This window comes from Mus pahari, chromosome 3, assembly GCF_900095145.1.
Source record: "Mus pahari chromosome 3, PAHARI_EIJ_v1.1, whole genome shotgun sequence".
NCBI classification, from domain to species: domain Eukaryota; kingdom Metazoa; phylum Chordata; class Mammalia; order Rodentia; family Muridae; genus Mus; species Mus pahari.
In genome coordinates, this window is record NC_034592.1 from 25,364,901 (window position 1) to 25,377,202 (window position 12,302).

Sequence of the window (12,302 nt, forward strand, 5' to 3'; positions counted from 1 at the left end):
AGCACAACTTGCTCTAAAAAGAGTAAAATCCTGGAAAGTAAATTAAGCTGGTTATTTCCTACTTTATTTATCTAAAATGTGCTGTAGTTTTATATTCATTGTTTTCAAAAGCTACAAACTGTTCCTCATTTTCAAGATTAGCTAATAGTTTTATGCTAACTTGAAAAATAGTTGAATAGGTTTTTCCTAAAAACAAAAATAATAAAATCTCTTAAAAATAAATAGCTCACAGTTGAATGTTAGAACTATGAAATTTTCAAACTTCAGACAGTGCAATGTACACTGGAAGAGAGGTCTAACATTTTCACCCTCCAGGAGACACCAGACTTCCTTATTGCTTCTCAAACTAATCACTAAGGGTTCAAACAGACAATCTAAATCTAGACCTGCTCTGCATTTGCAAGAATGCCTTGCCCTTAAGAGTGCAGCTTGGTCACAAAGGGTGATTTTATGTGTACTGCATAGATTAAGCCACTTCTACCTCTTGTCCAGCCAAAAGCAAAATAAGGCAGAGAAGAAATAAAGCTGCCCCTTGGAGTTCAGCTGCTCCTTGCTTCCTTGTAGACTTTGGCCGCACCAAGGAAACACAAAAAGAGCAAAGAAGTAACAGTTTCTCATTTCTTTACAGCGTGTTCCATCTCAGAAATAAACACTTTTGCTAGCAAAAGACTTGAAGTTCCAATTCCTCACCACTCTGGGCTTTAGTCACCTGAGAGAAGGCTGGGGCAGGAGGAAGAGATGGCCTAAGGCTGGCTGCCAATGCCAGCTACTGCTGCTCCCACATCAGAAGGCACATCTGTCTTTCCCACCATACAGACTCCTGCTTCAATAGCAGGTCACTGGGAAAGAAGGCTGCTTTTTATTTACTTTTCTTTCTTCTCTTCAAAGGTGATTTTCTTTTTAAACTGTACAGCTTGTTACTGCTGGTGAGTTGTGACTCCCTAGGGATTATGTTCTAAGTGTGTAGGCATCTATATAGAGGAAATGCATACCATTCTCAACCATTTCATTGTCTTATTAATTAAAATAAGGAAGTCATATGTTCAACAAAGTGGTGATCTGCTCAGAACCCATCACTGTGAATTGTTTAAAAATCCTGAGGGCCCAAGAAGGGCCCTGGTGTAGAAACAAGAGCAACTGCAGGCAATCCCAGGGATTGCACACGGATAAAAACTATGTTCCAGGCCTCACAGCCAGTGAAATTATTAACCTGTCATGCCAACAGGGCTCCTTTCTCCTAAATGATCATTCAGAAAACAACAGCATGGTGTGCATTTTATTTTTAAGGAAAGAATGACAGAAGAAGTCACACAGCTGGAGAAAGAAACACTAAAGGACAGGAGGAAAAAAAAAGCCCTCTGTTGAACAGACTGAAACATCTAGGTTTCTAAGATTTCCTTTAGGGCACTAGGCAGAAAAGCTGAGGTCTCTCAGCTTTGATTCTCAAACTACCCTAAAACATCAGGCTATACATTTTATATAGTAGGGTACCCTCGGGCAAGACAACCATAAATAGCTTAAACTGGAGATTCCATCTGCTTCTAGATATTCCAGCAGCACCTGCTTTCAAGGTAAAAATCTGGGAGCTGTCTCCACAGATTTCTTCCCCAGCTCCAAACACTTGTTTTAAACTGAAACATCTCTCACAGAACCCAAAAGAATGTCTGCCACTGTACCTGCCTAAGGCAATGGTCCCCCTTCATCCTTTTCCTTGACTATACCTGTTTAAAGAACACTCAAACAGATAGAAGACAGAACCAAAGCTGAAAGTCAGACTCCATGTTACCTCTAGAGTTTCTCTCTGTGCAAACTGAGTTTTCCATGGTTTATGGTTAAAATTCAAAAACAAAACCTGAGACCAATACCAAAGAGTATGGAGCCCATGACCGATCCTACCATTTAGGTAGAATGACTGTTGATGGAAGCAGATTCCACAAAGCAGTACTCAGGTTCATAAGTCCATGCACAGAGATGACAACCTGACTCCAATGGGGACTCAGGAGCAGTGATGAGAAGTCCTGTGGAAATCAAGGTATTATTCCCAAAGTGGCATGCAGCATCATATTCAGAATTACCTTGAACAAACAGCAATAGTTGAAATGCCCACCTCAACCCACAATCCGATTGTACTACAAAGCACCAAGTCTAAAAGCTGGGATACAGAAGAGGCTTCAAATCTTAGTGATGTTCTACCAGCATTTCCAGTCAGATTTTTCAGTTATGAACTGATGAGCTTAGTTCTTTCTTCTAGATACACACTTTTTTTTTTTCAGGGCCTTACATGCCACTTCTCACTGGTAAGAAGCTTTTCTCCTATCTACTCCCTGGGATTAACCAAATCCCATTAGCAACACTTACAAATGAGCATTGTCTAATTTGTGATCCAAAAGCACTCTACATAAACACACACACACACACACACACACACACACACACACACACACACACATTAAATAATATATTTCAACATAATCCTTTCCCTTAGGTAGAAAGAAATACAGAACTGAAATGGGAGAAAAATTTGGAATCTCACAGTTAGCATAATTGTACTTGAAGGCATAATCACTTTAGGATTTGGTAAATGCTGAGAAGTACTTACTGCTTTCATTTTATAATATCAAAATATTGGGCAAATGTGAGGTTTTCAAATGGGACCTTGTAGACAGACCTCTGAGCAGTTTGACATAAAGAAAGAGCAAAGACCAAGTATTATGGATAGTTCCTGCCAGATACGAATCCATTCTCAGATACTTCCCTGAATAAAGATCTAAACTAAAACTATTTGAGATGATCCCTTGATACAAAGGGTTGTTTCTGGGGCTGAAGAAGTGGCTCTCACTAAGAGCACTTGCTGCTCTTGCAGAGGCACAGGGGTTCAGTTCCTCAGCACCTACTGGCCAGCTCAAACCCACTTGCAACTCCAGTAGATCTGACATCCCATCCCTCTTTGGTTACCTGCATATGGAATCACACATCACAACACACACACACACACACACATCTTTAATTTTTTAAAAAAGATTTATTTCTACCCAAAATTTATACGAAGTTTCAGTCAGTTTTATTTGGGGATAAGGACAATTAGTTGAATTTTCTCAAAAAAGCTTAAATAAGATTTATAAGTATAATTAAGAAAACTGTCTATAAGGTCCTTTTCATGAAGGCTAAAGAAATGGAATGCTTATATGACATCTCTCTCCTCAGCTCTAAACAACTTCATGACTTAGAGCTCTTGCATTCTTTCTGTAGGTCACAAAGCAGAACTTGGTTAGAAATAGCACATTTTGTTACAGTTCTAGCATTAATAAAGGATGTGGCACTTGGGAAATTTGGGGCCATGACTAATTGCAGTTTCAGGTCATTCTGTTTAATAACTTCAAAAGATTTCTGAGATCTGTATGTGTAATGTAGCATACCCAAATGGCACAATCTAAAAACATTACAATAACTTTTATGAACTCATAATGAAGGACAACAGACTGACTCATAACAGTTCTCAAAGTTGACATTTGAAATTTAGTATTAACAGTGGGTGGTGCTGATGCATGCCTTTAATCCTAGCACTGGGCAAAATCTCTGAGTTCGAGGGCAGTTAGCCTGTTCTACAGAGTGAGTTCCAGGTCTACACAGAGAAACGGTGTCCTGAAAACAAACCAAAACCAAACCAAACCAAACCAAACCCCCAGAAATTTCGTATTATCTATCATCTATTCTTTTGTGGTAAGAACTATTAAACATGGCAGGATATAATTTTGATGGTACAGTAACTGGGCATTAATGAGACTTGTTCACACTCCAGGAAAATTACATTTCTTTCAAAGTCTACTGAATATTTCAAGTTTTTTTTTTAATAAGCTCAGGATATATATATATATATATATATATATATCAAGCAATAGAAATTGTCATCCTTCCTGGGTACATTCTAGTAAGGGAAGCAAAAAACTAAAAGTAAATCTAGTAAAGTGTATTTTCTAAAGGCTATCTACATTCAAAAATTAATCTCTGGAAGTCTCAAAGGAGCACTTACCTGCTTTAAGTTGTAATTAGTATAAAATGACTTTAGTAATAGGAACTTCACTTGTACCAGCAAATATTTTGCTTTTATTCTATTAAATAATTAGACCCATCCTTTCATTTCAAGTCTTTATTACCCTCTTATTTTTTTCTAGATGCACCTCTCTTTTCTGAATGGCAGATAAACAGTATCTCAGTCAAGTATTACTCTACAGGTTGGAGATACACAGTTGATTAAGACATAGTCTTTACCTATGAAGAGTTGGCTATACAACTGGAAAAAGAAAAAGGGATATCAAGGATTATAAACCGACGACTGAGTTAGGTAAAGACTGAAAGGTGTGTCCAGAGGAAGTAACAATGACCTCTGACCAGGGAAGACTACTCTGAGAAGATGAGAGACTTGTGAAGGTAAGGAGATGCAATGGCTCACAGGTACCTGAAGTATAAGTAAGACTGGGAGAGCAGCCAAAGAAGTAATCCTAAGAAGCAAAATTTACCTACAGTTTGATAGGCCATCTGTAGTGTCTCTTGGTGAGAGCACTACTCCCTCCTCCAGAACCAAAACTTCTAGGCCACCAGAACTTAAAAGGTCACAGCAATAGAAGGCAAACATTTCCTAGAAGTACTACTGCCTTTCCCAAACCCTAATTCCTGGACCTATGGATTATGGTTATGAGAGAAACCATATCATATGCTAGATTGCTTATTCAAAGACTTTTGGAGAACCTTCCCCAAGCCCTTCAGTCTGCTGCCACCTAATTCGTGCTGTAAATGTACTTTTAAAAGCTGATTCCATCTTTCTATCATGCCAGCTGCTTCAGGATGATGGGGAACATAGTTAATTAAGACCAGTAGACTCCATGATTGTGAGTCCACCGCTGCACTTCTCTGGTTGTGAAGTGAGTCCTTTGCTCAGAAGCAATACTGTTTGTTACCACAACAGTGGATAAGGCATTCTGTAAGTCCACTGATGAGGTGGTTTTGGCAGACATATTATGTTCAGGAAAGGCAAATATATAACAAGAACAAGTATTACTCCAGTAAGGACAAAGTGATGTTCTTTCTAGGGAGGAAATAGTCCAATGTAGTTAATCTGCCACCAGGTTGTTAGCTGGTCACCCCAGGGAATGGTGCCCCATATCTGGGGTTCAGTGGTGGTCTGTGCTGTTGGGAGATCTGGCACTCAGCAGCAGCCTTGGTAAGTGGTAGTCCATGTTGTCAAGCCCATAAATAACCTTCATCTCTGCCACCATGACCATTCTATTCATGAGCCTATTGGGCAATGACAGGAATGGATGGGCAAAGAGGCTTACTGTCTATAGAACGGACTATCCTATACTTGGTTGCTGAACCCTTCCTCAGCTGATACTTTTGATGAACATTTACATGGGACACAAATGTCTTAACATCCTTTGCCCATTTGGAGAGATCTATTGACACACCTCTTCCATAGATATTTTTCTCACCAATTTTCTAAACATGTTCTTTACAAGTCCCTAACCACAGCTCGGGAATCAGTGAACAATTGAACCTCTGGCCATTTCTCCTTCCAAACAAAATGTATGACTATGTGTACTGCCTTAAGTTCTGACACTCTGAAGATTTCCCTTCATCTCTCAGGGATGTCCCAGAAAGGGGTTATAATGATGCAGCTGTCCATTTCTGGGTGCTGCCTGCATAAGGTACAGATCCATCAGTAAATCAGACCCTAGTCTTTTATTCCTCAGTCATAGTTCACATAGTTCACTGATCATAGTTCACATCCCATGAGGCTACAGGTACATGCTTGGCAGCAGATACCATTTTAATGGGAGTAGAAACCATAGACATTTTGGGCAACATCTTCATGTAACTTGCTTGTGCATTCAGGACCTACCCCATCCCAATCTCTCATGTAACGCTTCCATTTGATTAATGAAGTGCTACTATGCAGGTCCTACTTTATGACTTGGTGAGTCAGATAACACCCAGCTATGGTGGGCAGTTCAGGTTACATGGTAACTTGGTGGCCTATTGTCAAACATTCAGCTTCTGCTAAGGCCCAGTAGTAGACCAAAAGATGTCCCTCAAAGGGAGAATAGTTGTCTGCAGATGATGGTAGAGCCTTGCTTCAAAATCCCAAAGGTCTTGTCTGTGATTCACCTATAGGAACATGCCAAAGGCTCCAAACAGCATCTCTATCTGCCACTGATACCTCAAGTTCCACCAGGTCTGCTGGATCACATGGTCCAAGTGATAGAGCAGTCTGCACAGCAACCTGGATCTGTTGAGGAGCCTTCTCTTGTTGCAAGCCCAACACAGAGCTAGAAGCTTTCTGAATCATTTGGTATATATGGGCCAAAGTAACACACTCAAGTGAGGAATGTGCTGTCTCCAGAATCCAAATAGGCCCACTAAACACTGTGCTTCTTTCTTGGTGGCACGAGGAAAAGAGGCAAGGACTTACCCTTTTCCTTAGAAGGAAAATCTCTACATATCCCAGACCACTGAACTCCTGAAGTAAGAAGGACCTTGATTTTAGCTCAAGGATCTAGATCAATAGCTCTACACCATGTACCAGGAAAGAAGTGAATCTACTCAAGTAGGACCCTCTAGGGAAGGTCTGTAGAAAGGCTAACAGTAAAACTCTAAGGTGTTTAATCAAGGTCCTTCCTTAGGGGTTTTGGAAATGGGTTCATGGGCCAAGATTCCCTTTTGTCACGATCCAATGGAGCCATTTTTTTTTTCATATGTGTGAGAATGTTTCCACTTATATAAATCAAACAAAAATGAAATACACTTATCTATTTCATGCTTCAAAGGGAGAAATACCATGATTGATTAGCTAGTACCAAATGTCCACAGAAGTCATGCCACCATAAAATTCATTTTGTGTTGGCTGATCATTACTGACCAGGCCATTATGGACATTGCTTTGTCTATGCTATCCACTGCAATGACTATGATCACCTTGCCTTTAGTGATTCAGTGCTTGACACCTGGCCCCTGCTACTTTGGGTCCCAATTAAACTCAGTGCATTTTATTCATCTAGTTGAGCAACAGCACCTCCAACACTAAGGTCTGACACAGGGAAAGGAGGACGACAAAACTCTTCAATGTGCTGGTGCCCCTCTCATCATTTTGTGTCTTATAGGATTAGTCAAGGGCATGTCTTTTGGGCCTTCCCATTGTGCAGGATTAGGTTTTACACAGTATACCCTCTCCACCATTACAATTTTTCTGAGCCTTGGAATCCCTTCATCGCTACTAACCAAGGGACATCAGGCATCTCTAACTACTTTTCAGAGGCCATCTTTTGACAAATGCTTCAGCCAGCCATTCAAACAGACTTTCAGCACTTTTAAAAAATTGTGTAAGCTTCCATATTAAACCTAAAGTCTCTACTCAGTGGTTCCATATCAATAAACTCAGCCTAATCCAGTTTTTATATTCCTTTCACCATTATCCCATATCCTTAAAATCAAATTCCACACATATTCTCCAGACTTCTACTTGAATGGCAGACTCATTAAGCTCTTCAGGAATGTAGCACACCTTCTCATGGACTACACTTTCTACCTTCCCTCTAAGGAGCCTGCTTAGCCTTAAGTCTGGTTGTTGCTGTAGAGGTGGTCCCTGAGGGATATAAGTATTGTCTTGCCTGGCATTTTCTTCTGTGAAAGTCACTGCTGGCTTAGCAGACAATGAAGGATTAATGTCCTCAGTCAAGGGTATAAACAACAGTATTTCAGGGGGTAGGGGTAGGAGTGCATTTTCTGCTATGGGTGGAGAGTAGTACTTCCTCAGATGAGAGAGATAATGAGAGGTCAAAATTCTCAGATTCAATAGGGTCCTTCCACATACCTCCATCCCAAATTATAGAACTCCATTCTTTACCAATTAATGTCCTTACTTTGACTGCCCACACTGTACAAGGCTGGGCTTGATTTTCACTGTAATTCAGCCAATCATAATAATTTTCCAAAACTTGAGCTCTATGGTTGCTGGAGAGATTATCTTCCAGGGCACACCTAGAAACCGTTAGACTATTTATGTGCATCTGGAACCAGTCAATTTTATCACGGAGTTGACTGTTGTTCTTCACTGTATTCTGAAGTTGGTTAACTTTATCATGGCGCTCATTCTTTTCCTATGTCTACTTATACAAAGATGGTAGGAGCAAATGACCAGCATCATCATTTTCCTGATTTTTCCATAAATTGTCTAAAGTTTTATATACACAGTCACCAAATCCATTGCCTCTCACATTTGGTGAATCAGGACACTCAAATGTATTTGGATCCTGAAGTTTGTAAAACAGTTTACAGCATGGGCTTTCAGTACTCTCTGGGCTCCCAGGAGAGGTTTCAGTAACTGGGGCTTCAATAACTGTAGGTGTTGACAAATTGGAAAATATGTTCCAGATAATTAAAAAATTGAACCTTACACTTCTGATGCTGGTACCACAATCTGTATTAGTCAGGGTGAATATATAGATAAAGGGGATTTAGTAGAGTGACTTAAAGGAAGTAGTCCAGAGAATAAGCCCAACAATGGCTGTCTACCAGCAGAAGGTCTAAGAATCCAGTAGTTGTTCAGTCTACAGGGCTGGATGTCTCAGCTGGTCCTCAGTATAATGCAGAATCCTGAAGAAGTGGAGGCCAATAAAGGAATGAACTTGATCAAGCTGTAAAAAGAGAGCTTCCTTCTTCTGTGTGCTTTATCTAGGCTTCCAGCAGAAGGTATGGTCCAGATTTAAAGTAAGTCTTCCCACCTCAAATATCCTGAGTGGAAGTGAGTGAGGGCACGCGCATGCGCGCGCCCATACACACACACACACACACACTAACACACACACACACACACACACACACTAGTGCCAAAGAAAAGAAAAAAACTTATTTCCTCAAATCTGAGGAATAATCTTTTCCTTTTGTTTGTTTTTGTTTTGTTTTGCTACAAGGTCTCACTTTCTAGCCTTGGCTGGCCTAGAGCTCACTATGTATACCAGGCTGGTTTCAAACTCACAGATCCATTTGCCTCTGTCAGGGATCAACTACAACCACCCCAGAATAATCATTTCTAACAAACTCAGAAACCAGGTCTAAATGTTCACTCCTCCAAATGCACAATGTAAATATGCAGTATCTTGGCCATGGCTGAAATACAACAGCCAGAAATGGAAGAGAAAAATGTCCTCTAAATAAAAATTTAAAATATAAATAAATAAAAAGTTGCACCCCATGTTAGCATACAGGTGATCCCACTGGCCTGCCCACAGGGACCTGGCAACTGCTTATGTTATCCCCTGTCACTGCCAGGTGCAACAGGCATGTGCTAGACCTGCCCACCACTCAGCAAAGTAATCTCTCTCTCTCCCTAATGTTCCTTCTATCGGTTTTCTGCAGGTGCCCCCTACCTCCTCTTCTTGTCCCCTCTCTCTGCTCTCATGGCTCTGCTCCCCTCTGCTTGTCTACATGTCCACTTATCTGTTTCTATCACTTTCCTAGGCCTTCACTCTTCTCCCTTTCCCCAGTAAACCTCTTTCACAACAGGTCTGTTGCATTGCGTAATTATTCAGCGGCATACCTTGACATGGGCCCTCCAAAGGTACCCCTCCCCCTCCCCCATAGTATCTCATAACACCAAGTCAGAAGTAAATAACCATTATTATCCAAATCTAGCTCCTTGCTAGGTAGTGAGAAATATCTGGCTAATCAAGAACAGCTATACACTGTCCTTGCCCCAAAGCAGCCAGCCCCACCTATCCTGAGGACTCTGGTGCCCAAACCAGAAATGCTAAGAAGTTGACTTCACTAGCTAGGAAGAAAAACACTGAGATCTTTGTAGAGAAATGTAGAGTTGTGGACCAGGCTGACAGGAGCAAAGAAACTTCATAAATTGGGCCCCTTTGTCCTAGTTTGGTGTGTGGCTTTGAGGAGTGAGTTATGTTGGGAGGGTCCTTTACTCAGTGAGAAAGTGAACAAAGTGCAGACTATTACAGCAGAGAAATGCTCCTTCTAGAATCCACAGAGAGCCTGGCCTTTTACCTCTGGCTGGGCCCAAGCATGAGGCCAGGGTTTTGTCATGGATGCCTCTCTGATGCCCATACTTGCTGCTCCAAAACGGGGGGGGGGGGGGNCAGAAGATGACCTAATCGGCCAACAGTGGGAATAGAGGCTCCTTGGTCTCCCAAACTCCATATGACCTAGCACAGGGCAAGGCCGGGGCCAAGTGGGGGGGGGGGGGGGGGGGGGGAAACGGGGGGGGGGGGAGGGGTATGGGAATCTTTCGGGATAGCATTTGAAATGAGAATAAGGAAAATAGTAAAAAAAAAAGAAAAAGAAAAGGAAGAAGAAGAAGAAGAAGAAGAAGGAGGAGGGGGGGGGGGGGGGGGGGAAGGGGGGGGAGAGACAGGCCCTGCAACACCTACTTAAGAGAGGCAGATGGAGAGAAGAGAGTGCGTGGGATGCCTTTACCTCCCCCTCAGGAGGCGCCCAGCAGGAGCCCACAGAGCTAGCAGTTCCAAAATCGGATTTCCATACATCCTCCTACCCCAGAATGCCTTACCCCTCTGGCAAGAGGAAACAGAGCATTAAACAAGTGTGGCTCTGGTGTTCAAGGGGATTTCAGAAGGTCTGAAGATGTTTTCTCACACTTCTGCACTTTTCTGGAACTTCTACAGAGGTAGCCAGGTTGGGAAGTTATTCAGACACTGACCCAAAGAGGGCAAGTATGCTACTCCAAGGAGCACACAATCAGCGTCTGCAGGCTGTCCTGAGCTAGACACATACTTTATTAATAATCTTACATACACAAAATGTCCACAGGGAAGCCTAACAGACTAATTTCTGACAGCTCCAGATAACAGTAGGAGGGACTGAAGCCCTGACAACTCTCCAGTTTCTGCATACCACTAAGGAGCAATGGGTCTTTCCCACCCAAGGGATGCAATGCAAATAAATAAATACAATTATCTGCAGGGCCTCAAGTGCAAGAGCAACACCACAAAGTCCTTCTCCCCAAGTCCAGTGACTTGTGGGGAACAGATAGGACACCAAAACAACAGCTGGAAAACTTAATTACAGAAGGACTAAGCAAAAGCTGACAACGGTTTCAAAGAACCAGCCAATGGCTACGGCACTTCTCCCTTACCTTAAGATACAGAAGCAGCTCTTGGCTCCTGAAGATAAGCGGCAGAACCCGAATCTCTGTTTGCTGTCAATGTCAGTGAGCACAAATGTGAAGTTCTGGCCAACTTGGCTAACTGTGAGGCTGTAGAGAAGACAGAACAAAGGGAGAGATGAATGTGTGCTAAGTTTCCAGATAAAGTATCTAATCACCACAAGTCATTGAACCTGTTATATTTCCTTTGTGGAACTTTGTAAATGAGGTAAAAATTTACACACTTCAAGGGAGCAGACAAGAAAGTGGAGGGAAAGGAAAGGGAGAGGGGAAGCAAGGACAGAAGGGGATGGAGGAAAAGGAAAGAGGAAAGGAGAGGGAAGAATATAAGGAGAGAAAGGAAGCTGCTCTAGTGTACTCCAAAAATCATAATCATCACTCCTTTCCAATGTGCCTGATAGAATTCGGACCCCAGGTACCTAGGTGAATCAGCAATCAATGTTAAAAGAGGCATTCTATCCACCTCATTTATAGAGGAAGAGACCTGGGACAAGTGCTGCCTCAGATACAATTTGGTGAGTGGCAAAACGCTGTTTTTTTAAGTCTTGCTATGACTCCAGTGGCCACAGTACCAGCTCACAATATCAGAGGCATTACAGTGTCTACTATGCACCAGCTTCAGTCAAATATTTAATGTATCATTTCATTTATCCCTAAGATAAGTTTAGAGTTTCAGCAATGTCCCCTTTTTTTCAGAAAAAAAAAAATACTCAAGAGTAGCTCGGGAACTGAGTCAGGCCCAGTGAGTTATAGGAAGAGCCATCATAAACACTGGAAAGAAAAGGGAACAAGGCTATGTGCCCTTGAACCTTTGACACTTTCTGAACTTTGAGGAAAATATTATCTTAGAGGGCAAGAGTACCAAAATGTTAAGCAAGTTAACAAATTAAAGCAATGTTTTAAGCTATTAAAAAGGCAAAAATTCTTGTATCAGTATAAAATAAGCCAACTACATATAAAAACAATGTAAAGCAGAAAATATCTAGTAAATAATTTAAAAGAATACTAACAACCAGAATAATCTAAAAGTCTTTTAGGCTACAAATACTTCAAAATACACATTTTTTTTTCCAACCCAATTCTTCACTGAGTTAGAAAGGGTGATTTGCAAATTCAT

At 41.4% G+C, this 12,302-nt stretch overlaps 1 protein-coding gene across 6 annotated transcripts in view; it reads right to left on the reverse strand.

Annotated features, from left to right (window-relative positions):
- Dennd1a (DENN domain containing 1A) overlaps positions 1-12,302 on the reverse strand; it is a 473,824-nt gene that overhangs the window by 306,293 nt on the left and 155,229 nt on the right. For 5 of the 6 annotated variants that reach the window (XM_021192483.1, XM_021192480.2, XM_029536942.1 and 2 more), the window contains one exon: positions 11,156-11,275. In XM_021192483.1, the coding sequence (XP_021048142.1) occupies positions 11,156-11,275 (120 nt within the window). Of the gene's footprint in view, positions 1-1,896; positions 2,004-11,155; positions 11,276-12,302 lie in introns of those variants that run through there. The other variant, XM_029536945.1, reaches the window with a different exon arrangement.